Consider the following 27,263-nt stretch of genomic DNA (forward strand, 5'->3'; position numbering starts at 1 on the left):
ACACCATAATTCAACCAATCACTAACTGTGTTCATGTAACAATTTTCATGCAACCATTCTTAGGGGCGACCCAAGCGTACCACCTGACATCTTCTCTACCACTAATATTTCCTTCTATACTGATCTATACTGCCCCTACCACTCGGGGAACTAACCTGGGGTAGCGTTAGGTTTGGGGGCAAGTTTTCCCAGGTGACGCACATCGTAGCGTCATCCCGTTAGAAAAAGGGCCTGCAAGCTCATCTGGACTGAGACGTTCCTTGGGTACCTACGCTCCGAGAAACTGTGCCTGTCTGTTTTTTATGCAATAAACAGCAGTAATTCTTTGCTCTTGTGTGTGCCTCATACTCCTTTGGGACACGGGAGGAGATGGGGCCTCCCCACCCCCGGAGGTCTGTGGATGGCCCTGACGACCCCCAGGAAATTACCCCGACATCCCCTTTCAGGGTTCTTCCTAGCTCTTTTTATACCCATGCGCTGAGAAATATCTGTGTAAGCCCACTTGCAATTGGTCTTTTCCGTGATTGACCTGTTTCAGGTCTCATGATTGGTCATCAATGGTCCTCTATGAAATTCAGCCTTAATCGGTTAAAAAATGAAAGATTGTTAGGATTGTGACCCCCCCCCCCTTAGTATTGGTTAAATAGTAATTACTACCTTTGTTTCTTAATTTTTGGTTCCAATGCTTTAAATGAGCACTGGCATCTCAGCAGCATCTTAGAAGTCTCATTCTGTTCGCTGATGAGTCTGTTGTGTTAGTGTCTCTGGGAGAGCTGATGTGTCGCACTAGCCAAAACAATCAACACAGTCGGGATCCTTGCTTCCCTCCAGGCGCACAGGTGTGCTTGATTAACATGTCCGCTCCACCAGCTGTCCCTGTAAAGGAGATGTGTTTGTTTCCTGAATGTTCACAGTTTAAAAGATATGTCTGCTACGCTGAACATTCATCACTGAGGAAATATGTTTGCTCCACCAAACCTTTATTGTTTGGAAAGAATGCTTGTTCTATTGAAAGTTTGGTACACTGAACACCTTGTCTGGGGGCATGCTCCAGTCTGAGCTCCATTTCTCAGCTCATGTCTTTCTCTTGGTAGATTTAAGGTTGCTTACTGCTCCCGCACGAGGGGAGCCAAATGCGCAGACTTTGCCAGCTCTTCAGGACCGCTGCTACTCAATTTTCTTAAAGAGGCATGAGCATCTATGGTTGACATGTGACAAGTTCCTCCTGCCTTCCGTACATGGCATGGAAACCCTCCCCATGCACCGTGAGGCCCAGCACAATATCAGTTGTGGTGGTGCATAGACCCCTTGGCAGCCCCCCAACCCCATCCACCACCAATTTGGCAGGGCAGTTTATCGCGCACCCCATGCTATTCATGAGACAGAGGAAATAACTAGTGTTGCTGATGAGGGGATCAATTTCAAGTTATTGATAAAAGGAACTCATGTTACTTATAAGAGGAACCATCTCATGTTTTTCATGAGCAAGAAGAACTATTTCATGTTACTGATGAACTAGGAACCACCTCATGCCGTTTTGGGGAGAACCATTATAACAGAGACAAAAATAATCTCTAGTCATCGATTGAAAATGAAATATTGCATAATGTTCAATAAAGGAACACTCTAAAATTACTCATAGGCAGCAAAGGAATGAATCAGGTTATTTACGAGAGGGCACCCTTACTATGGGCCTCATTACGAGTCTGGCAGTAACCGTGCCGGAAAAACCGGCAGGCTACCGCCGGACCCGTATTACCATTCTGCCTCTGTGATTCCCGGAATCACCGGGGCATTACGACCCTGGTGACCCGGGAATTCGGGAGACGGAATTCTGTAAATCCCCATTCCAATGGAAACACTGGTTCCGTCTATGACAGAGCTGGTGTTTCCATGTCCGCCTGTAGGTGGGTGGTGTAAATCCCACCAGGTGAGACCTGGTGGGAGTGACAGCTTCCACCTGCAGGACTCAATCAGCCGGTCCAGAAACAATGGTGGCAGCGGTTTTACCGCCACTGTTTTTTCCGGATCGGTAGGGTTGTAATGAGGCCCTATGTTGTGCACAAAAGGAATGCAATTTTAGGTGATTTCGAGGAAAGAAACTATTCAATGTTACTTATGAGATAGTAAGAGCCATCAATATGCTTGAGTGGAGGAAAGGTCAAACATAATTCAAAACATGTAGTAACATTTCATGTTCAAGCGCGAGAAAATGTAGAGCAAGAACAGCAAGCTTGTCATTTAGAAGAAAAAAAGATCACAAACATTGTTCATAAGTGAAATGAACCACCACCACAGGGCATATATTTAGTAACCAGCCAAAACGTAATTTTGTACCCAGTATACTCGGCTCTACACGGACAAAAAACACTCAGATGAGGAACAACCCCGAACTCATGAAAACGTAGCCTTTCCAAACTGAGGGATTCACAGTGATCATGTGCAGGAACATCTATTATACATTTATAATTACTGAGAGGAACTGTCCCAAGGTATTCAGAGACTTGATCATATTAAGTTGCACAAAAACATTCCTAACAAGTCATAGGAATCTCCCTTTAGACCCACCCTCATCTATTACATCGTGCTCTTAACACCATTATTTTACTCACAAGTGCAAACCCTCTCCCACGTATATAGTTACTGCCTCCCTATGGCTCTCACAGCATGATTTAATGCACAATGCTTATTAATCAACATACAGCATTTAGATGTTGGTCCATATCTCACACAGACCATTACACAGTCACTGCAAGTAGACATGATAGAGTCTGCAAGACTTTGTAGGTAGACAGTGGACCAACTCACATTTCTCATTTTGCATAAACTTGGCCACTCCTTCTATAGTCAACTCATCCAAGACCTTCTCTGGCTTTTCACTTCCAAGACCAAGGGTCCGTGAGAGCAAATTCCGCATAAAATCCACTGCAATATAATAAGTGAAACATTAGAGATAGATGTTGGAGCTTAGACTGCAGACCAATACATATGTAAAGAGCGGGAGATTCGTCACACACATACCGTTCTACGAGTTTTGAAAGACTTTCATTTGCAAGTCTGCATTTTGTTTGTGCACTTTTGGTCGAACTCAATTTGACACTTTTTTTTTGTTTTTGAGGGTTGAGGAGGAACTCTCAGAACGCCCCTAACATCTCATGGACATATGAATGTATGCATATAGAATTGGTCGATTCGACCAAAAATGCACAAACAAAATACAGACTTTCAAATTTAAGTCTTTTTAAAAAACGTATGACGGCACATCCCAATACAAAACAGGGGGTGCAACTTAAAACACTCTTCCAATGTTTAAAGTGCAAAAAGTCAAAGACAATCTTATCACTGTATCACATGTTTGCACGGCGCTCCATGCTCCACAGATTGGTATAGGCTACATAACACACATCGCATTCATACAGCACATAGAACCCAGCGGATGAGCAGAGCATATTCTGCTTTCCTTAAAGCACTTTCCCACATTTCCAAAAGGCACTTTAGAGCATGCAGCAAATCTACAGCACCAAGCATACTGTTAGGGAGAATGATCCTTTCTGTGCTAATTCCCTTCAACCTTAGAGACACCCAGCTCTTTTGCTGGACTTTAGGACTTTTAATTTTAATCCTGGAGTGAGTGAGACCTTTTTCTCACTCTCATGTATTTTTGATATGATTTGGATTTTGTGTTTCTTTGTTTTTGGAGTTTGACAAACTCCATAGGCATGTGCTTTTTGTTGTGTGACAAACAACACACTCAGTGCAGTGTCACAGAGATGTCCTTTGGATTTCTCATAAGGTTTAAATACCTTCTCTTGGGTAAACTACTGTTTCCAAGAGTAGCAAAGTGAAATAGACTTTACTTACCTGTTTTTCCTATGTAGGCCCAGTACACCCCATTTTATGTGGAAGTGCTGGGGGGGGGGGGGTTTACCTAAAGCCCCTTTTCCTACTTACTCACGTAAAAAAATGTATGTTACCCTCCTACTTTTAAAGTCAGGTGACAGTGGTTTAATTTTCCTACCACTGTGCATTTTTACTGCAGGCTGAATCCTCAGCTGCAGTATAGCACCCATGGGTGACCATTATGTCAAAAAGGCCCTGGTCTTTTTTTGTCGCCATTTCTTGCTTGCAATGTCTTTCTTGGGTTTTACTTTGAGCACCAGACCAGGTTTAACCCTTTTGTTAGTTTTGCCTTTGGCTTCAGTGCTGAAACTCACCTCTGGCTCCAGTGTGTGACAGGGCAGGAAGCGATTGAGGTGTCAAACTCTCTGTTCTTAGTCTATTTGGTTACCTGAATGCACCCAGTGCTGATTGGCTGGCTGTCCTGACAGGTCATCACCCTGCTGTGTGAGCGACAGTTCGGCTGTGCATGGATGGGAGAAACCTGCATAAAAGGCGAGGTCTCTTGAACAGAAGGCAGAGTCGACCACTGGACGAAATATCTGATGAAGGAAACTGGAAGAGAAGCTTGCTGCACCCTCCTGGACTGTTGAACTGCCTGGTGAAGCCCTGCTGCCATGCTGAAGCGCCAACTCTGAATTGACTAGAGAAGCCTGGAACTGACGACTTCTTCCCTTGGGTTGGTGGGACCAACTGACCCCAAGACAAACTGTGCTGCAAGAACTTTCCCTGCTGGCTGTACTTCTTTGCTGCTGTTGGAACCGAGTGCCAGGGGACAGGAAACCCAGAATTGAGTGCATCGTCTTTAAGTCGGACCAGAGCTCCAAGAAGTTCCTGAGGACCCTCCCGAAATAGGACGAACCAAGCCTGACCCACCTCACCAGAGTGCTGGACCCCAGAAGCAAGGGAAGCCCATCAAGTGGCCAAGATCCACGGTGGTGCTATTTGCCGATAGCTGAGACCACAAAGTGCTGCTGATCTGAAGAGAGCTTGTAGCCGCCGACGACTTTCGGACTGCAGTGCAGGAGACCTCCAGATGTCCTCCCTCTTGTCCCCATGACTGAGGCCCAGGAACACAGGATCTGCAATACTGCAACCAGAACAGAAGCCAGCTGGATCCTCTTCAAACATAAGGTACTGTCTTGACTAAGGGGTACTTAATTCTTTGGTCTGTAAATTGCTTGTTCTCACTGGAGACTGGCAGTAGCAGCTTTTTGCAGAGTTGATTTCAGCTCTGCCCTTCACAAGCCTAACAGCTTGTGGTCAAACAGTGATTCTTTCTTTACGAACTCTCCACAAACATTGTGCAAGACTTTTGTGCCATCTAAAGAAGTGCCTCAGCTCCATAGACATTGTTCAAACTGACTTTGGCTGTCCTGGCTCCCTGCAGACTCTTCTAACCCAATTACTTTGGTTCTAACTGTCCCTCATAGGTGGTGCATAAGGTTAACTTCTAATGCAGGGAAAGATCTAATCTAGACTTCAATGGGAGATTGAAAAGTATTCACATACTTTGAAAACCTGTCAACCATTTTCCTTCCCTAACCTTTACCTTTTCCACAACCTCAGAATTTTACCAAGTACAAAAATGAAATATCAATGCCAAACATTGTCCTAATAATTGAAGTCACCTCAGGGTGTAGGAAATGTGCGTGAGGCATGCCAAAAGGTATCTATTTGCTCATCTTAAATCTGAGGAAGTTTTATACAGTATTTGTATTGTTGCATATTGCCCTTTTTAAATAAGGCTTATTTAATACTGACGGTTAAATAAATAAATATTTATTTTACTAGAAAACCTTGAGTGCAAGTGCTATTTGGATACTTGTAATTGTGAATCTCAGCGTTACATCTCTACAGCTCACATTTACCCCTCTTGAGATACGCCTGGCTGCTCAGTCACTCTACCAACTTGTCTAGTACAGACCTATACCAATAGATGGGTTACCTATTACCAAGAGGACAAGGCTGGTGTAGTCTCCCACAGGGTTACTGCATCCAATCTTGCTTAACACATACAATGGCCAGGTTCCTCGGCTCTGCAGAAATTTGCTCAAAAAAGGCAAACAGAACGCAATCCCCAGAAAACACACTTAAAAACTCTAACATTTTCTCTAATGCAAACCAGGCAGCAAGCATGGCTGGAGGGCAGGTGGGGGCCAGACACACCTCAATTCAAATCGTACATTTTTCTTGTTAACTATATTGCTAAACGCATTACAACCAGGAACTCACTGAATATATGGAACACTCAAGAGGTGCCATGTTCCAAAAACTAGGAAATGATGTGTCAAAATACCTTACAGTTTAAGCAGAGTATAGTGTAACCGCAAAAATCCATAGAGTGATGTAAAAACTGAGAATTAATGCAGCCACACAGCTAAGACCCATGGTTATGTGGTTTAGCAATAAGGTAGTACCTAGGCCCATTATGGAGGCAGAGGGCTTTATTGCAGTCTGAAGTGTGGCTTAATGTCTAGAAGGTAGCACATCCCTACGAGTACCATTAGATCTGCAATAATAACTATTACTGCAGCGTTTAGAAGGGTAAGGAACCTGGCATGAAGCACTATATAAAACCTGATTGTAATAAAGTCAAAAGGTGAGGTGACCGCAACACTCATCAGCCAGGATGTGCCACCCAACAGAATGAAGGCGGTTTCCACCAACAGACAAGAGGTACTATCTCCGAAATAATAATGGGTGTGTGTGTCCTAACAATCTGGATGGCACTCCAGTTAAGCCTGAACACTCCAAATTGCTAGGCGATGTCTCCAATTTTCATCGGCTGCATAGCACATTTTAACATTAAATACATACTCTCCGATTCTCCAGATGCCGCACTGCTGTCCTCGTCTGAATCAGAGTCCTGGAAAAAAAGAAAACATAAATATTGCCCAGCGATTGCTGCCACAGATGGAAAGTAAGTATGGACAAAGAAACAGAAGCTCCAAGAAATCAAAAAACAGTTCACCTGGCACTGTATTAAATCATAATGTCATTGTTATTATTATTATTATTATTGTTAGGGTATGTATTGAGCACAGACCTAGCTTTGTGCGGCTGGGTGCTTTACAAGTCACAGGATGAAGTACACCGTGAGGGAAGGTTGCCGCAAGTGACAAGGGAGTGGCGATCTAAAAACAGGGGAAGAGGGCGGTGGGAAATCAGACAGCCAGTGGTCTGCAAGCAATCAGGGGTGCAAACAGAAGGGGGAGGAGATCACCTGGTCTCGATTTGGTGGGGAGTGGAGAGAGTGTGGACCAATGTGTTCTTGTATGCAAAGTTATGTTATTTTGTGAGTTGTGTTGTAATGTAACAGACACATTAACCCTGCATAAGTAGAATTTTCTGTACAGTAGTGAATTGACGCAATTCGCGGATGATGGTTTGAGGGCCACTTTTTTGAGGAGGGGTGTGCCACTTTTTTTGGGGTGTCCGAGCCCATTTCTTGTCCCAGTCCGACCCTGTGTGCTATCAAAGAGTGAAACCACGGCGTGCAAACATGGTGCCGAAATGTCCGCCCTAATAGCTGTGCATGGATGTGAGGAGTCAGTGGGGGGTTCAATTTAGGAATGAGTAGTTCGAGTTCATGCTCAGGAGGGCAGCCCGTGCCAGAAACAGTGAAGGGAGACAGTGCGCGGCAGTCCCGTGGCCGAAGCCGTGTTTAAAATGGGCTGCGACAGCGTACCTTTGAGCAAGGATGGCTCGAGCACGGTATAAGGAGCATTGATTTAGCTTTCTGCTCGTGTGTGTTGTCAGGAATATGGTGCGAGCAGATAAACGGCACGTCGTGCAAAAAGTTGCTAAGTTAAAAGAGAGACACATTACGACCCTGCCGGTCCGGAAACAACAGTACTGGTAAGCTTGCCAGTACCGTTGTTGCCGGACCAGCAAATTACGAGTCTGCGAGTGGGTGCCTGTCTACTCTGGCGGGCAGAAAGGCACCCACTCGCAGACCATGTCGTATGCACCGGCACCATTCAATAATGGTGCCGGTGCATCCGACCTCCCCATTCCCATCGAGTCCAATGGGACTCAATGGGAATGGGGACCAGTATTTCCCAGCTCACCGGGAATGGGCAATTACTGGGTCTGCAGGGGCTGTAATGCCCCAGTAATTGCCCAATGACTCCAGCGACAGCCAAAGTCATAATGAGGCACACTGTTATAATAGCAGGGCAAAACATCCTTGCCTGTTCACAACGTCGAAGTCTGTCCTGGTCCCTCACACTGGATACAGTGTCGGTGGCCATCTTGAGGAAGGGTTTAGTATATATGCTGCCCCATGACTAGCACAATCAATACATGATGCTTCTGGCTGCTATACGTCAGCAGGGAGTCTATTGGGATTGGTCGGGAGGCTGCATCTTGTCACTCAGATGTGGGTAGCTTGTTGAAAGATAATGCAGGCTAATCGTGGACGAAGGAAATCTGATAAAGTCGGACCGAGGCTGGGAGAGCTCAAGACATAATTTATGTGACTAATTGAGGCAAGAGGCCAGCTCCACGGAAGGGTGACCCCCTCAGTTGGCGAATGTTAGAAATCAGGCTGAGAGTGGCAAAAGTGCATATGATTAAGTCGGTCTGAATCGGTTAGAGCAACATGAATGTATAAATAGAATGGGGCATAGCGCCAGCACCAGGGAAGGGAAACTTTCCATGGTTGGCAGAAGAGCCTTTGCGCATTGGCAGCTGCACATAGGGGTGCTAGGTATTGGAACCCAGCAGAAAAATGGTATTTAAATGAAATGGTCAGGTGCCAATAGCATAGTGTTGAATGATCCCTGACAAATGAAATTAGGTGGGTGGGCAAGATAGAAGGAGAAATTCCTTTGATGTAGAGGTAATTAAAAAAACTAAATGGGAATATGTACACAGTACGCATAATGTGAGGGGTATGATAACTTTGAAATCTAAGCACACACTTGTTAGGTAGAAATAATAGGACGACCAGACTGGTTGCAGTTTAAATGCATATAACATAAAAAGTCATTAGAAACACATTACATTTGTGCTCCTTGTTTAGGCTGCTGGTCACCAGTCTGTACTATAGATCAGTCTTGCTTCTTGCTGGCAGAGTTGCAGCTCTCTGTCACCGCCTCTTGCACTTGGCGGTACAACGTCAATCCCAGAGATGTGAATGTCCCATTTGTTTTCCATCTGATGCTTGTTCTGCCAATGCTGGGCAAGGGGATACTTCGTTTCTTGTGAGCCAAGTAGGTTGAGATGCTCTCTGATTTTACTACCCATCAAAGTGGCATGGGCCATAAGAGGTACTATAGCAAACAGGAACCTGTATGTATAAAATAGCCCAACCTGATAAAAAGCAAAAGACCCACCTTTACCACGTAAATCTCGTAAAGGAGTGGAAAGAAAATCCTTCTGCTGCCACTGCCCAGATATTGTCTTGTTTGGTACCGTAGGAGATAGACAACTATGAGCTTATTCCCTAAGAACTATCTAGACAGAAAAAAGAAGATTTGACGGGCCTTATCATGGAAGTCCCAGATGTATTCCTGCCGAGAAACCAGGGAGAGTACATGTTACTTATCATAATATCAGAACACCGAAGGGAAAAGTGGTCCATTCGAAACCATATAGACCGGCAGAAGCACAAAAACAAATAGTAGTTAAGGAAGTCAAATGAAAGAAATGCTGAAGGGACACATTATCAAGCCCTCTTCCAAGTCCATGGTCCTCCCCTATTGTGTTGGTAACTAAACCTGATAATTCTTGGAGGTTTTGCATAGACTTCAGGCAGGTCAACACCATCTCCGCCTTCGATGCCTATCCTATGCGGCGCATCAATGAGTTACTAGATAAACCTGGAAATGCCGAATTCCTATCAATTCTAGATTTAACCAAGGAATACTGGCAGGTCCCAGTACATGGACCCGATAAGGAAAAGACAGCTTTTTCTCGACACCCCTGGGACTATTCCAGTTCAAAGTCCTCCCTTTTAGACTCCTTGGGGCCCCAGCCACTTTCCAATGACTTATGGACAGGATATTACACCCCTACTCCGATTTCTATGGGGCCTATATTAATGACACAGGGCCTCATTGCAAGTTTGCCGGTACGTAAACAATGGTGTTGGTAAGCTTACCGGCACTGTTGTTTCCGGACCGGCAAACTACGAGTCTGCCTGCCAGAGCCGATCTGCCAGACAGGTCTGACCCTGCTGGGCACAGCGGCCATGGTAGCAGACCGTCACAGAAGCACCGGGACCGTTATTAACGGTTCCGGTGCTTCCGTGTTCTCCTTTCCCATAGATTTACAATTTACCGGCGGCTGACTTTCGGGACCCCCGGGGTTATAATGCCCTGGTGTTACCGGCAAGTCAGGCACCAGTAAATATTTACGGGTCCGGCGGCAACCGGACAGAAATACCGGCACGGTTACCGCCAGACTCGTAATGAGGCCCATAGTCATTTATAGTAAAACTTGGGAAGACCATCTTTTTACCATTATGAGAACCCTCAGAAAAGCCGGCTTAGCTGCCCATTCATCCAAATGTAAACTGGCACAATCGGCCGCTGCATACCTCAGCTTCTTTGTAGAGAATGGCAGTGTTCAGCCGCAGCAAAAAGTGAAAGCCGTCCTAGATGCCCCCAAGAGAGATCACAGGGCATTCCTAGGATTGATTGGTTGTTACCATAGGTTTATCCCAAATTTCGTTAAAACAGCTAGGTTAACAGACAAATTAAGGAATACTGAACACCAGAAGATATATTGGACTGTTGAGGATGATGCATGTTACAACAAACTAAAACAAACCTTGTGTCAGAACCCAATCCTAAAAGTAGTAGACTTTTCAAAAGAGTTTGTGTTACAAAGTGATGCCTCTCTCAAAGGATTAGGAGCAGTTTTATCGCAAATTTGCGATGGATTAGAACACCCCACCCTATTCACTAGTCGGAAACTCTTCCCACGTAAGAACTACTCTGTGCGGGAATTAGAGGCCATTGCCATCAAAAGGGGAAATCTAATCTAATCATCTAAAGTATTATAATCTAGGGAGGACATTCACACTGGTCACCGACCACTCACCTTTAGTATGGCTAAGTCAACAAAAGGACTCTGACACTCGAGTCATGCAATGGTTCTTAGACCTGCAACCTTACTGTTTCACTGTGGAACACCAAAAAGGTAAAGAACAGGGGAACATCGATTTCCTTTCCCGGTTTACCTGTGAAACAGATGCAGCTACATCGCCTAGGGGAAGGGTATGTGAGAAACCAGAAGGTGTCTCACCCACTAGTCCCCGGGATCTCTCTCTCAGGTGACCATGGCAAGGCCATTACCTTTGGATGCAGACCCTGGGAGTGGACCAGTGCGGGAGGATCACCTGGGTGAGGGGTCCTCAGGGAATGGGAGTAAACGCGGTATCCCTTCCCCTCTAAAACCTTTAACCCTTCCTACCAGGGAACTTGGACGCCTCCCCCTTTCCCTCCACGCTCTGGAGAAAACAGACTAGTACCCGAGCAATGTACTTGACCTGTCCCACTACCATGTTCAGTCAGAGTCAGGCAATTACCTTTGACAACACACATCTGACTTCAATTGCACTTCCCCACACAGATAAAAGGCAGAGCACGAGCGCACACTCTGAGCGAGGTAAAGCACACGAAGGAGCAGTTCTTCCCAGGCAGCAGCTGAGCCGATGGAGAGAGACGGCAGACGGAGAAAGGAGAACAAGGAAGGGATACCCTTGACCTTTTTGACGAGTGATCGTTATACTCCTAGGAACTTGAAAGCAGCACGTGTAAGGCCAGGAAGGGAAACCAAAGAATCCTGCATTGTGTGTCTGAGATATCCGGGGCCCTGCTGCATGGCTGGCCAAGCAGCAGCCGCCGTGGTATCATCTTTGGCTTCAAGATCAAAGCCGCAAACAGAGAAATCAACACAGCTGGTGAATTGAAGGAAACTGTACAGTCTGTGATGAAGCGGAGGTTGCAAGCGGCAACATCGTTATACGAAAAAGCAAAATTTGAAGCGTTTGCTGAAAGACACGGGTAAAGGCCAGACGGCAGATGAATTGTTTGAACATCTAACATGTACTGAGATACAAGATAGTAGAGTGGTCCTGCATCGCGTGTGTGCCCAATCAAAGGTCTCTGAAAGATGTATCTCACAAAGAAGCGGCAAAAGGAACTGTAACATATGAATGTGAAAACGAAGAATAGAAATCAAGTAAGACATCGAAGTAGTCCTGTGAAGGTATAAGTAAAATCCATTGCACATTCAAAAGTCTTCGATTATGAAAATGTATCGAGGTCTGAGCCCGGCTGAGGGTCTCCTATTCTGAATTTATCGAACTGTGAAATAAGGAGAAAGCGAGAGTGCAAGGTCCGAGCCCGATCGAGGGAGACCTATTGTGAATTTATGTATATAAGGGGTCTGTGCCTGGCTGAAGTAGACCCAGGGTGAACAGTGCACCAGAGACTCTCAAAACGTGAAACTCCTGGAAGGAAAGCAACTTTGATGTTGAGTTGTTTATCCATGGCATTCTACAAATGAGACCTTTGAATGGAAAGAGACTTTCTCGCAGAAGGCCCTGATTTATATACTGAACTGCATCCTGTGAGAAACTCATGGTGGGACCAATTAAGACAGACATAGGTGATCACAGTTCAAGGGTGTTTATTGAACAATGAATGCTAGATGCAGTTTGGAAAAACACCTAATGCTAGATGCAGTTTGGAAAAACACCTGATCTAAACCTAAATCTAAATTGGGAGCAAGCATCGACCAAAATGAGGCAGTCCTAGTGGCGTTGTGTCAAAATAAAGAGGGCCTGTACTAAGAAACCTATTACCAAACCTCACAACTAATACAAAAAGTGGTGTGGGCTAGTTCTCAAGAAAAGAAAGAAGTGTTCTCAAATAATATGTCAGGATGCAGTAGGCTGGGTCACCCTTCCCCACGTTTTGGCCATGGGGTAAGATAGGAGCTTGGAGCATAGCACACTCAGGCTTCTCCAGCACAAGATAACAGTTCCAATGGCAGTTCTCAGGACCATCGATGGCCAAATCTAATTTCCTTGAAAGTCTCTTGCCTTCGAGGACCTGACATACTCAACTAACAAAACCAAACACACAGTCTCTTTTCCATGGGCTTTGGGTCACCACTTTCACCCCTGGATTGCCTGGGTGCAAATCCCTAGAAAGTTCTTTAATGATAAAGACCCCGGACTCTATGTTTTCTCGCTTTCGAGGGCCTTTCTGGTTCCAAAATAAAGTTCCTTTACCAAATGAAAGTATGTTTCCAATGTTCACGAGGTGATGGGTTCACCCCTGGATACCCCTCTTCTGGGCACTGACCATTGTTTACTCTGAACCTCCCTTTTCTTGTTTCTCTACGGCTTCTCCTTTGCTCACAAATCTCGATAGAAAAAAAATGTATATATGTGTATTGCCATTTTCAACTGATACAGTGGATGCACAGTGTCAAGTTGCGCATGGACAACATCATACAGTATAATTCAATAAGCCAACAACTATTTCTAGAAGGAGGAAATAAAAGGGGGGGGGAGAGGGAAGGGGAAAAGGAAGTGAGAAAAACTAAAATCTAATACCCAACCAGCTGAGCAAAATAAATATTACTAGTGTTAATTTTGTCACCAAACGATAGCACTGCTTATTACTGCAGGGGATCAGATGAACATCCGACTGCGAATTACATAGCAGGAGGGAAGTACAGCATATTCTGCAGGAGACCAATGTAAAAGAACATAACTTGCAGAAATCCTGTCAGATCTTTAGGGTAGTTCACAGTGGTTTGTCATCCAAGGGATAAAGGACCAAATTAACTAGAATCTTCCATGCTTCAAAGTGAGCCCCACATCTCCACCATGACCATTTATACAGTATACCCAAGCTGTAGTTTCAGCTACACACCAGTGTTGCATTTCTTTTAGCCATACTTCAAACTGCAGAGCTTTGCTGGACTTCCAAGTCATAGTTATGCACCTCTTACCTATTATAGAGGCTAAGTCTATGAAACTAGAGATATGCTTATGCTTACTAGTTCTAGATTACACACCTAGTATGCATTCCTGTGGGTTCCATTTATATCTACTAATCCCAGCACCCTCACAAGTATGTTTAATTCTAGCCCAAAACCTCTGTATTAACTCACATTCCCAAAGCATGTGCATTAGGTGGGCATTTTCTTGACCGCACTGGGGGCAGTTGGATGATGCATCCTTTAACATGGCCACCCAAGGCAGGGTCATATATGTACGATGGAGCACATTGACTCGAATCAGTCTGAATCTCGCATTGCGCGACACATTTTTAACATAGCTGAGTGCCCACACCTACTGCTTATCTGTGATATCTGCCCCCAAGTCTTTCTCCCACTGCGTCATTAGTTTCGCAAGGTCAGTGTTTGTGTAATTATTCAGAGCCTTGTACAGTTTGGACACCAGCTTCCAGCCACCATCCAGATCATACATTAGAGTCAACAGAGCATTATGCTGAGGTTCTGCAGGCCTGTCTGGCCAGGTAAGCTTAGCAAATTTGGTAATCCTCATATATCTAAGGAACTGCCCACTTGGGAGACCCTCCTTCTGTATAAGGTCCGAATGTTCTCTGTAGTTACTATTTTCATACAGGTCTCCCCAAGTTGCAATGCCGGATTCCTCCTAACACCGCACTGCCTTCAGCTCCTCTGGCTTCCACTGTCTGCCAACCAGGATGGGGGAGTGAGGAGAATAGGGGTGTTTGAGCTTTAGTATTCTTTGCGCCCTTAACCAGACCTGCCTGCCCACTGTTAGTAGCAGTGGGTAAGTTATGTGCTTGCTTCCCAGGAGCCATAATGCTTCCCTTAATAGAATAGGACTAATCAGTGTATTAAGCAAACTGTTCTTTAGTGGCTTTCTCTGATAAGCATTTGGTAATGAAACTAAGGTGGGCCGCTAGGTAATAGTATTCCAGCCGTGGTAGTTTGATTCCGCCCTGCTCAAAGGGGAGCCACAGAATGGGGGCTGATAGTCTTTGCCTCTTTGGGCCCCATAAAAAGGCTCTCAGTATGCTCTATAATTCTCGAAAGAAAGGGGATGTAATGTAGAAGGTGACATTCATTCATCCGTACAGAAGCCAAGATAAAATTATCATTTTCGTGATAGCCACCCTGCCCATAAGTGAAAGAGGTAGCCAGGACCAAAACACCATTTATCTTTTAACACCCTCTAGCGCCCTCAGTGTGTTTAAGGTGTGTGTCCGTTCTGGGGTATGTGCAACATGTATACCCACATATCAAAAGGAGTCCTGTTCCCACTTCAGGCCCAATTCAGGGTAGACGTCAACTCTATCATTTAGCTCGGCTAAGGGGAATAAGCATGATGTGTGCCTATTGAAGGTAATCCAGGATAACCTTGCAAAGGCGACTAATATTTCTAGTAATATGGGTAGATTATGGTGTGGCTGGCATAGGTATAGTAGTACATCGTCCGCGTACAATGAGAGTAAGTGTGTGGTGTCCCCTATGCATATCCCAGCTTCATGATACTCCTGTCTGAGGTATGCCGCTATAGGTTCTAACGCCAGTATGTAAAGCATCGGGGAAAACGTGCACCCCTGCTGGGTCCCTCTCTGCATGTCCCACTGTTTTGATATGTATCACCCTGTTCTGACCCTGGTGGTGGAGGGAAGTATAAAGTATTTTGACCCATCTCAAAGAATTTTCTAAACCCAAAGCCTTCTAGTGCAGCCTCTATCCACTCCCAATACACGAATCAAAGGCTTTGACCGCATCTAATGATGCTACCACATATTGATCAGAGCGCCCTTTGTCTGATCGATGTGTTGCAGTCTGCGTAAATTTAGAGTGGTGCTACGACCAGGCGCATACCATGTTTGGTCTGGGTGTATTAGCGCTGCTATGCACCGACGAAGCCGAGTGGCAAGCATAGTAGTTGATAGTTTAACATCACAATCAAGCATGGCTAAAAAACTGTACGAGTCTCGTACATCCGCAGGTTTCCCAGGCTTGAGGATGGGGACTATCCATGTATCGCGCACTGTGTTCGGGAGTTCGCCTGTTTCAAAGGCCTCCTCAACAACTTTTAGAAGCATCAGGGCTAGCGTGGATTGGTAGGTCTTACAGAATTCGGCTGGATGGCCATCTCGGAGATTGGGGTTTTGGGGTGTTCATAACAGCACATCAAAGCATGTAGCTTCCCTGATTTATCCTCTTCTACATGAGTGCGTGCCGTACTGGTGACAGTCAAACTTTGACAGCCTTTTCCAAGTGGCTCGGCAGGTAGATCGAGCCTCTTCCCGGGTTCGCCCAGCATCTGACGTGTGTGGTTGTAATGACTCTAATTCTCTAACTCTGGCCTCTAAGACCTCCAGTGCTAGCGTCTTTCAGCAAACATCGGTCTGATAGTTCGACACATGTCTCATGTTGACTGTCCAGAAAGGTTGGGGTGATTTCCATTAGAGCTCAGCGGGCTCGGTCACCGGCTTTGGTAATACAGAAGCAGTTTCCATGGCAACTATGTCTCGCTATAGCTTTTTTTTGCGGTTTCTTGTCTAATTCAGTGTTAATTGTGCAGCAGCGCTGTGATGGCAGTGTTAACCAAATCGCACAGTGAACACGTTCGTACCAGGGGCTATGTTACTGTGTGGGTCAACGCTGTTCTTCTTTTGCTGTCAATGCGGAGGCTTCAGGTCTATCCAGGCCTTGTGTATGGTCGTTATATGTCCAAGTTGTTGTGCTCCATCCACATTGTCAACCCCTCTGGGCTATCTAAGAAGCAGGACCATCCTTTATGTATCACCTTTAATCTTGCTGGGAACATGAGCATGTATTTGATCCCCTTTTTGAAGCGGCCTGGTCTTGACCGAGATTAATTTGTTACATTGTTGCTGCACTAAAAGTGTATAGTCTAGGTAAATGGTTACATTCGAGCCAGCGCGTTGTATTACTCCGCCGTCTCTAGAGAATTTCAGAAGCACGTCCCGGTCTTCAAAATTCAATATTTTGGCTATTATAGGGCATGGATGTGATCTGGGTGGTGGTCTCTTTTTCGGTGATGGGTGCAATCTCTCGATGACAAATCCTTGTGACAGCTTGCCTGGACCGACCTCCTGCAGGAAAAGGTTCTCTATGTAGGTCGCCAGGTTTCTGCCTTCGGCATCTTCTTGTACGCCCACGACTTGAACATTATTTCTGCGAGAGCGGCCTTCTGCGTCTTCAGCTCTCTGTTCTAGAAAATGGTTCTTGGTCTCAAGGCTTTTCAAATGGGTGGTCAGATCTTTGGTGGCAGCAGCTGTATCTTTCAAGAGTTCTTCAGTGTTCGTGACTCTCTTCTAGGGTTTGGGGTGCTCTAATTTGTATTGGATAACGTTCGGGTTGCGTAGGAAGGTGGCACCGGATATCAAGACAAACCCTGCGGGGCTCGCTGTATTATTAGCTCAAAATTTTGCTGTACTGCTGCAGTGTACTATGAGGCTCTCTAGCTTCTGCTTTTGCTAGTGCATATCAGGGTACAGGAACTCCTGTGTGAAGGAGCCTCATCTATCAAACCACACCAAGACTGAAACTATATGTGTTTGTTTGCCCACTTCATTACTATGTCGCTCCTGGTCTTGAACTATTGTTCCGCACCTTACTAGATGGCCCAGGGCCACATTCAGGGCCAAACATCCGTGTTCATGAGGCTCCTCTTGGAGATGGTGCCTGGTGCACTGATGATGATCCTCTAATGAGACTTATCCAAGCAGGTACCGAAGCTTGGACCCGTCCCCACTGTAGATGTAGGACCAGTCGAAACAGTCACCAGGAGCCTCAGTGCGTTATCAGAAGGCAGAGGAATGTAAGCCCTGTGTGAAGTGGGGGGAGAGGGGGAGTTCTCACTTAGGCTGGTCTTGGGCTGCAATGTGCGGTTTAAAATGGTTGCCAAACATAGGTGGTATAGTGAAGGTGCTGAGCCCGGATCCAGTCTCGTCAGTATATGCAGTCTCTCTAAAGAGGGTGGGCACGTTCACTACGATCTCGGTTTAAAGAGGGTTTTAAATGCCGTTTCTGCTAGGCGCCTGCCTGGTTGCACTGCTTACCAGTCTCTGCTTGTCGTCACGATAAGGTTCGCTTCCAAGGGTCTTCGCTCACACAGAGCGTCCTACTCAATGCAGCTGTGTTTCACCTGCCGAGGGTGCAGTGCTCTTTCGCGGGATCCCGCAAGGGTATGATTTCTTGCTCAGCCGTAGGTTGCACCTCTCATTCCCCGCTCAAGCGTCCGCATGTTAGCCACCTCCTGCGTCTCTGTGTGTGACGAACTGAGTGCCACGTTGGGTGAAGTAACGCCCACGAGCACCTGCCAAAGCTGCGCTGTCCGCTCTCCAGTCTCCTGTGGGGGTATAGAGTCCTCACTCCTCCATAGGGTGCTTCTCCTCCTCCTCCCCGCTCAAGCATAAGCATGCCAGGTGACCCCTCCATTTCTGTATGCGGTCAACGCAGTGCCACTCTGGGTGAAGTCTCAGCACCAGTTCATTGGGGCCAGTTGGCGATCAAACGCTGTCCACGATAAGCAGCTTCAGAAGGGTGCACACACAGTTGCAGCAGGGGCTCACAAAATATGAAAGGTATGCTGGAGAGTCGACACTACTTTTCAGATCCTCAGCGTATGCGGCCAGTTCATTGGTGTCTCTCTCTGACAGCAATCTGGCATATCCGTCCTTCAGAGCGGGCCGCACTCGTCTGCCGCCATTTTTTTGCTTCTTCCCCAGCGCATGATATGCCGGCCCGCCGTTCCGCGATCTCCACGGTTCCCCAGCTAGAAATGAACGCTCGCAGCTTGGCAGAGATCGCTGCTGCCAGGGATGATACATGTGTGCCCCAAAAAAGAAGAACGAAAAGGCAATAAAAACGCTGTATATTAGGATCATTAGCCGGATAAGTGCCGGAGCTCAGCTCAAAACACAGACTTACAGAATGAGTTCCATGCCACGCCCCCTTTGCTCACAAATCTTGATGTCTTTTCAAACAGTTCTAGTGAACATCTCTCTGCCGGGTTCACTCTTGTCAACACAATGTTTCCTTGGACTTGAGACTTGCCCCCTTCTTGTTAGCATCCCTTGGTCAGGCTCACTCTTGCCAACTTCACATTTGCTTGTATTTGCGGGATTCGCTTCCCTTTCTTTCACTTAGTTTGTAGATCAAAGTCTTTTGATTGCACAGGGATTTTATTAGAACTCCTGTATGACCACTTTGACTTCTTTCAGCGACTCTACTATGGCCTTGGTAATTGTGGTTTCGCTCAGATGGGGGATGGACCAGAGTCTCTTGAATTAGCACCCACATGATGCCAGTTTTCCCTCTGCAGCAGGACTCCCCTTAACACTTTTTACAGTTCTTTACATAGTTCATTAAACTTGATTTAAACTTGCCACTTTGTGCTTTTCATTCAGCACAGCCCGGTTCTTAGCGATTCTCCCCTCGACTCACCGGCTGTGATGAATCGCTTGGAATTTGGCTTTCCTGGAGTCAAGGATGGGATCAACGGCGCAGGAGCTTCCATCGGTCCTGCTTATCCACATAAACTTGCTCTGTGTACCGTTGACATCTGCTGCAAGACACTCATGCTATTGTTCGCGGTCTTAGGCTCTCTTTCACAAAGGTTCTGCAGGCCTGGGATGAAAAGGGCACAGTCACTTCTTTCCTCGCCACCCTCTCGATTCCTGCCACCTTTCTCCTCCTGTTGGACTGCAGCGCCTGCGCAGCTGTGCCGTCATGCTGTCGGCCTTCCTCGTACTGTACTCTCTTGCTCCACCTTTTATCCGTCTGTCTGCAGAAGCAGAGCCTCCCATAAGCCTACAGGGGTCGTGTGTTGTGTTTGATCTAAGTCAATTGCCTGATTTCGCCCGACCCTTGTGTTGGGACACATCAGGTAAACAAGTTTTACATTAGTCCACTCTCTTGGGTGTGAACAAGTAGTTGTGTCAGAAAAGGGGGGTGGGGGTTTGGAGCGTCAGAGTGTCCTATGGGACAGGATAGGGAAGGTTTGTCTAATGGATGAGAATGACCAGGATGGAGAACAGAACATCGGGGATTGTGGGTACGGTAGCGCTCCATCATAGCAGAATGGGTGTTCGGAAGATGACAATCAGAGGGACGGGATTGATGGGGTTTGTGGGGTAAACGGGAATGACCGGGATTATTAGTATGAAGTGAACAGAGGGAATTGTGGGAATGGTAGTGTTTTGTCTGAACAGAAGGGGAGTGCAGGAAATAGTGACCAGAGGGGCACTGAAAAGAATGACCGGGTGTGTGCGGGCACGGCACGGGACTACAGGGGTTTTGGGAGAGACAGTTTCTGAATGGGACGGGGTTCGATATCCTAGGGAATAGGTTATATACAGAGGGGTCGGTGGATTAGAGTAAGAGAGATTCAATGGGAAGAAGGGGGGCAAATGTGGCACAGCCCATAAAGGTTTCAGGTATCTCACTCTCCTAATCTTGTAACATACTGCGTTTCACCTGGGGCATTCCCCTGAGCATAACCCCGGGTACCCCTATACAGGTGATCTTCCCTCAGTCGTCCACCTCAAGGGTTGGGATCTGAGAGCGCCAGCCCTCTGAGGCCACCTGAATAAGGATTTCCTGAGGTCTACTTGGGAGAACATCCTCAGGTTTCTCACAATCCTTGTGCTGGAGAAGCCATAGTCTGTGCTAAACTCGAGTGTAGCGCCTTAACCCGTGCTGAAAACGGGAGGAAGGGAAGCTAATTGTCTGGCAGTCCTGACATATTATTTCTTGAACACTCTTTCTTTTGCATATATCATTTTCCCACACCATTTGTATTTAGAGGTAGGGACTGGCAATAGGTTTATAAGTATATGCCCTTTTATTTTGACAAGACTCCACTAGGACTGTGTTATTATTTGATGATTGTAGCTTGCGCCCATCCTTAGATTTAGGATTAAGATTAGACAGGCGTTCAACCAAACCATTGAAGTTCAATAAACATACTTGATCTGTGATCACTTGGGTCTGTCTTCACCGTTTGATACCATGCCTTCATTACAGTACGTCATCAGGAATTTAGGAATTATAGGGTCTTCCTCATTTAGAAGGGAAGAATACTGCATCCCTCCCGATGGGGTCACCAGATCTCAATGACAGCCATCGCCTCCCATGTGATCCTCCCTCATAATACCACCCCCAGGGTCAGGATCAGGTAGCAGCTGCCGTCCCCTGGCCACATGGGAGGCGATCACAGGCTGGGGATCAGTGATGACTCCACAGCTCCTAGATAGCAGCGCTAATTATAGAACATTGTGTACCACCCAACTAGGCCAATATTATCTGCACAAGCCATCCCTGGTCAGTTATTTCGATATGTCTGACATGGCCTATCTTGAGCTGTTTTAGCCCACCAGGGTTCTAAATCAACGTACAGTTCCTTGCCTCCACCTTGTCTGTGTCAACATTCAGGTTGTCTCTTTAGCCTGAGGCTTCTGTTCATCTTGCAGGAAAATGTTTTCTTGGACGGTTGGACGGCCACTGAAAAATCTAGAAAGATTTGGATGGGATCTCCTTTGAAGCTCAAGTACCCCTTTATCTTGGCCAGTCTCAAGATGGTGTTGTGATCTTGCTATTTAAGGAGCTTTGCTATAATCGGCCGTGGAGGGGCCCCTAGGACCGGTCTGGTCCCCAGGATTCTATGGGCTCATTCCACAATGAATATGGGGGGCAGTTTGTCTTGCCCAAAGACCTGCTTGCATAGTTTTGCCACAAATTCCGTGCCTCTCTCACCCTGATCAGTCTTATATAATTCCTTCGAGCCTGGCCTTTCAGGCCTTCATTCTTGGTGACTACCACCTTCAGGCGTGTTCCAATTATTTATTTTGGAAGAAGAGGTTGTGGACACAACTTCCAGATCTGAAAATCTACTTTCAGTTGCGTCTCTAGCCTCATCTGGAGCAGATCCGCCTTGCTTGTCAGGGCTTCCATTTTGGAGTCTAGTTTGCTTACGCCATTTTTGAGTTGCAGAAGGATTTCCTTGTCTTCACCCGGGTTTTCAATACTACTTCCTGCGGCCTCACTGTTCTTCACAGGCTCTGACACCAGTTCCATCGGCACCTTTTGTTTCCAGGCATGCAGAGCCAGTTGGAAAGGATATCACTGGTTGATGCTTCTCACTGTTTCCCCATTGTGCCTGAATAGAAGGGCCAGTGTGTCCTCAGTAGTTTCCCGTGCTGTGAACTTATGTGGTGTGAGGAAGGCATGGTATCAAAAGGAGACGAGGACACTAAATATACAAATCACCAGTTTTATTTACTTCAAAGGGGGGTTGGAAGAACTCATGTCTTGCCCTAACACCATCTAGATAAAAAGAAAACAGTCCTAGTCCGTCATAAGTCCAAAACAATAACAATTAAACTAGAAAAATCTATTGCTTGCCCTCACTCTAATAACATACAAGTGAAATAGGGAAATGTAATGCAAACGGAAAATCAGTGGTAAACAAAAGGATATCAGAATGGCATATAAAGATACTTGCCCACGTTGTATAGCACGTGGGTGGGGTGGAGCAACCGATGCATGGGCACACTCTGCTATACGAGCACATTCGGGGTTGCTGGCACGGCCCTCCAGAGCCTGCCCAGTACCTACTACTCTGTTTCAAAGCTCAGGGTTTTGACATTTTGGATCTCCCTTTTCCCCCCATCCCCAAGTCCAGGTCAATCCCTGGCCTTTTACAGCACCAACGCAAAAGTTGCAAGCTTTTCAGCCCAAACAGAAAAGTTCCTAAGAAAAGTATATTTTTAAGTCTCTATAGTCCCCTGCAACCGGGCCCCAGCCTTTCACTTTTTTCTGGGTTCCCCTTTCTCTGGCTGAAATCGTTTCAATTTACTTTCTCGGGGTTCTCTTTCCCTAGCTTTATTCTTTAGCATTTGCTATGCCTTATGGTACTCATATGCTTTTCATACAGTTCCAAATATTTGACCAGATTCAACAGTTCACACAATCTTCTCAGGCTCTCTTCAGCCTTGCTTTGCCTCAATACTTTATCCACAGTTTCTGTATCCTCCTTCACACCCAACACCCCTCTGGTTTTCCTTACCCATGTTCAGGTCTCGCAGAGATTGCACAGTCTCTTAACTTTTGTCAGAATCAAACACATTTTTCATATAACTTCCTCAAACACGGGGCGTGGCTTGGACGGCCATGTAAGGGGTCGCACTCTGGAGGAGCTCCGCTGATCCTGTTTTGATCCTGATGGAGGGGTACGTCCACGAGGGCCGGCCGACGCTGGAAATCGATGTCCAGGTGTGGGAATGCCACCACTACACCCGGTGAAAGTTTGTGATGTCTAGGAGACCCAAGAACCGAAATAAATGCGATTGACTGGGATGAGCCCTGAGCAGGCGGACAAGACAAAATGGCAGCGACACTTTGCGAACACCGAGGACCGTGAAGTCAGTGTCGCGATCACGAGTGCAGGACCCATGGGTCCCTTCGCTTGGGGACATGTACACGTGAGCGCCGCCTAGGACGCACGGTGGCCCGGCGAGCTGGAGGGCCGAACGGATGTAGCTGTGACGACGGGACCGTGGGCCCGGTGGTTGGGGTGCTCTGGGCGTGTTGGATGCCCCATGGTGTGGTGGGCCAGGCTTTGAGCATTGACCTCGCCCGACTCATACAACAACATGACCACGAGAGGTGTGAAACCCAAGGCCAAACAGCCCACGATGGAGGCTTACGCCAAGTCCCCCTCAGGGGCGGAAGGAGGCAAGAACAAAGAGACCCCCGTGACGGCCGCGGAGTCGCCGGGCACGATACAGGAGGTGCTGGCGGCGATTGCAGACTTAAAAGTGTCATGGGAGACCAAGTTGGGCCTCGCCATGAAAGAGCTGCAGGAAGGCTTAAACCTTAAGATCGGTGCCGTTCAGGAGGAGGTGAATCTGCTTAGACTGGATGCGAGGGCGATCTCGGAGCGCACGGGGACCATCGAGAAGGAGACGGCCACGAACACGGTAGACTGCGCTGCTCATAAAAAGGAACTACACGCCCTTGTGCAACGGGTGGGCAACCTGGAGGACAGAGCGGAGCAGGCGGAGGGACGTGCCAGGCGCAACAATATTCGCATCCCGGGCCTACCTGAAGGAATGGAAGGGCCAGACCCCACGGAATTTGTGGAATCCATGTTTTTGCAGGAGATTACCGGCGGGGTATTGACCCAGGGGTTTGCAGTCGAGAGGGCACATAGGGCCCTAACCAGGAGGCCGCCTCCTGGGGCCCCCCCGCGGCCGGTGATCGCGAAAGTTCTGAACTACCGAGATCGCGAAAAGATTCTTGAATCCTTTCGAAAAGGGGGAACGATTGACAGAGGATCGGCCAAGATCACGGCCTACCCTGACTACACGCTACAAGTACAGCGGAGTCAGATGCACTTCGGGGCGGTGAAAAGGAGACTTCGTGAAGCTGGCCATCGCTACATGCTACTCTACCCGGCCAAATTGAAAGTTTTCTACAGAAACAGATCCCTGTTCTTTGAAACACCGACTGAAGCAATGGACTGGCTAGACGCGCTGGGCAGTCCTCAAGAACCGGGCATCCCGGCAGAGACTACGGAAGATAAGTAGCTTACGGCTGGGTCGCCTAGGGCAATGGGGCCGAGACATTGGGACTTGAATATAGTCATTTATACGGTATATGATGCGTATGATGTGGTGCTGACTGGCTGGCCCATTGGGCGTGCCTACCCGTGGTTACTTGGTTGGGAGCTCCGAGAGGCTTCCTTTGTCCCCAGTAGTAACATATCTAGTTAGTTAGGTCGCTGTTAGATCGGCGACGCCCCGCGGGGTCCTACTCCTTGAATACGGGATAAGACCAGATGCGGGTGGGCCTGAGATCCAGGGATGGAGCTGGGCTTTTGTTGGGGTGGGAGGGGTTGTTTGCTGTGGTGTGTAGTTGGGAAACAGGGAGGGGGGACGGGGATCAAGGGCGGAAGAGCCGGCGGAGTGTTAGACCAAGGGAGTATTGTGGGGAGGGCGGGGCTGAACATAGACCGAACTGATGGCATCGGATAGTCTTCGCATAGCTACCTGGAATGTCCGAGGCCTCAATAGTTACCTCAAGCGGAACAAGGTAATGCTATACCTGAAGAGGATGCGGATAGATATAGCCCTGCTACAAGAGACCCACCTCACTAGGGAGAAATTGGAGGTGGTCAAGAGGAAGTGGAAGGGCAATGTGGTGGGTGCCACGTACTCGGCGTATGCTAGAGGGGTCATCACCTGGGTGGCGCCGCACGTGCCGTTCCGGGTGCTTAACTCGATAGTGGACCCGGAGGGTAGAATGGTGGCGATAACAGGACTCCTGGAGAACAGGGAAGTACACATCCTCAACCTGTATGCCCCCAATCATGATACTGCAGCCTACTTTAGATCCCTCTATGGCAAACTAGGCCCCTTGGTAGGGGGTGCGATGGTGTGGGGTGGGGACTTCAACCGCATCTTAGATCCCAAAATCGACCGGTCCACTGATACCAAAGGGAAAATGTCGCCGGCGGCCTAGGCGCTCGGGACATTGCTGGGAGACCTGGGACTGGTAGATGTGTGGAGGAAACTCCACCCCACAGATAGGCAGTATTCACACTATGCGGCGCCATACGATTCATATACGAGATTGGATTATGTGTTTGGAACTGCCGAGATAGCGGGTGAAATAGTGGGGGCGGAATACAAGGCCCGAGTATTGTCGGACCATTCGCCCCTGGTGGTAGAGTGGCGACACCAACCCCCTAGGCCTCGTGTCCCCACATGGAGGCTCCGGTCGGAGGCACTGCAGGATGAGGGATTCCGGGAGGACCTGAGGGTTGCCATCGGGGAATACTTTGAGATAAACACGGGTAGCGTGCGCTCTGTGGGAACTCTGTGGGAGGCCTTTAAGGTAGTGGTGCGCGGAGTGGCCATCTCTAAATCCAAGGGACTTCAAGGGGGAATCGAGAGGGAGCTTCAGGACACCGAAAGGGAACTGGAGAGCCTGGCGCGTCTCGAGAACGCCACTCAGGAAGACAAGATTAGGACGAGGGACCTTCAGGTGGCGTGCAGCGCTCTTTGGGATCGACTATGCAGATTGAACCATAGGAAATACACCGAGCGGCTGCACGCGGGGGGCGACAAGCCAGGCAGACTGCTGGCCTGGCTGTACAAGAGCGAGTCCCCCCCGAGTGGTTATTCATGAGATCTGTGGTAAGGACGGTTGTCTTCGCAACACTCAGGATGGGGTGAACGAGAATTCCTCAGGTTCTACAAACGTTTGTATGAGGACACTGGGGAGGACAGGAGCCAGGACATCCTGAACACACTGGAAGACATTGGTCTGCCCACCCTAGACGACCTGGAGCGGGAGGAACTGGACGCCCCTATCACTTCAGACGAGCTGGAGGTGGTGATCCGGGGCCTCCCCACGTTTAAGGCACCTGGAGCGGTTGGACTGCCTAGTGAGTTTTACAAGGTGTACGTGCAGGAGTTGCTCCAGCCACTGCTGGCCTTGTTTAACGAGGCATACGAACAGGGAGAACTCCCGCTGTCCCTCCGTGAGGCCATGATTGCCCCATTACTGAAACCAGGCAAGTCGGCTGTTGAGTGTGGATCTTATAGACCTCTGTCCATGCTAAACCAGGACAGCAAAATACTCACGGCGGTGCTGGCCAACAGGTTGAAGAAGGTGATTGGCAAGCTGATCCACCCGGATCAAACCGGATATGTCCCAGGCAGGAATATCAGCGATAACCATAGGAGGCTGCACCATGTTATCGACCATACTAAGGATGACACGGGCGAGATGGCGGTAGTGTCGCTGGATGCGGTCAAGGCCTTTGATTCAGTGAGATGGCCTTGGCTGAAAGCGGCCCTGCAGGGATACGGCGTGGGCCCTGGGTATATCAGATGGGTCCAGTTGTTATATAGCAGCCCGGTGGCAAGGGTCAAGACTGGGGCCACAGTCTCGGATGCCTGGCAACTCAGCAGGGGGACCAGGCAGGGATGCCCTTGGTCACCCATGTTATATATACTCGCGCTGGAGCCGCTGGCGATATGCCTGCGGCAACAATACGGAGAGGTAGGCATTAACACCGCCAGCAGCAGCCACTTAATATCTCTCTATGCGGACGATATGCTGCTTTACTTACGCTACCCGGAGGAGAACCTGCAGTACGTACTGGAAGTACTGGATCATTACGCTGTCCTCTCGGGCATATCAGTGAACCCCAGGAAGTCTAGCCTGTTCCCTCTGGGCGGGTACAGGGACGTCCCGCTGGAGAGGCTGCCTGTGTTGCCAATACCATGGCGGAACGACACGTTTAGGTACCTGGGGGTAAATATTTACCACCGGACTGAGGCGGT

At 47.7% G+C, this 27,263-nt stretch overlaps 1 protein-coding gene across 2 annotated transcripts in view; it reads right to left on the reverse strand.

Annotated features, from left to right (window-relative positions):
• SIRT2 (sirtuin 2) overlaps nucleotides 1–27,263 on the reverse strand; it is a 402,273-nt gene that overhangs the window by 221,771 nt on the left and 153,239 nt on the right. For both annotated transcript variants that reach the window (XM_069644215.1, XM_069644214.1), the window contains exons 3-4: nucleotides 6,718–6,766; nucleotides 2,809–2,925 (exon numbers count right to left, since the gene is read on the reverse strand). In XM_069644215.1, coding sequence (XP_069500316.1) covers nucleotides 2,809–2,925; nucleotide 6,718 — 118 coding nt within the window. In that variant the 5' untranslated portion in view covers nucleotides 6,719–6,766. The remainder of the gene's footprint in view (nucleotides 1–2,808; nucleotides 2,926–6,717; nucleotides 6,767–27,263) is intronic.

Source organism: Ambystoma mexicanum, chromosome 2p, assembly GCF_040938575.1.
Source record: "Ambystoma mexicanum isolate Mex_15411 chromosome 2p, UKY_AmexF1_1, whole genome shotgun sequence".
NCBI lineage: Eukaryota > Metazoa > Chordata > Amphibia > Caudata > Ambystomatidae > Ambystoma > Ambystoma mexicanum.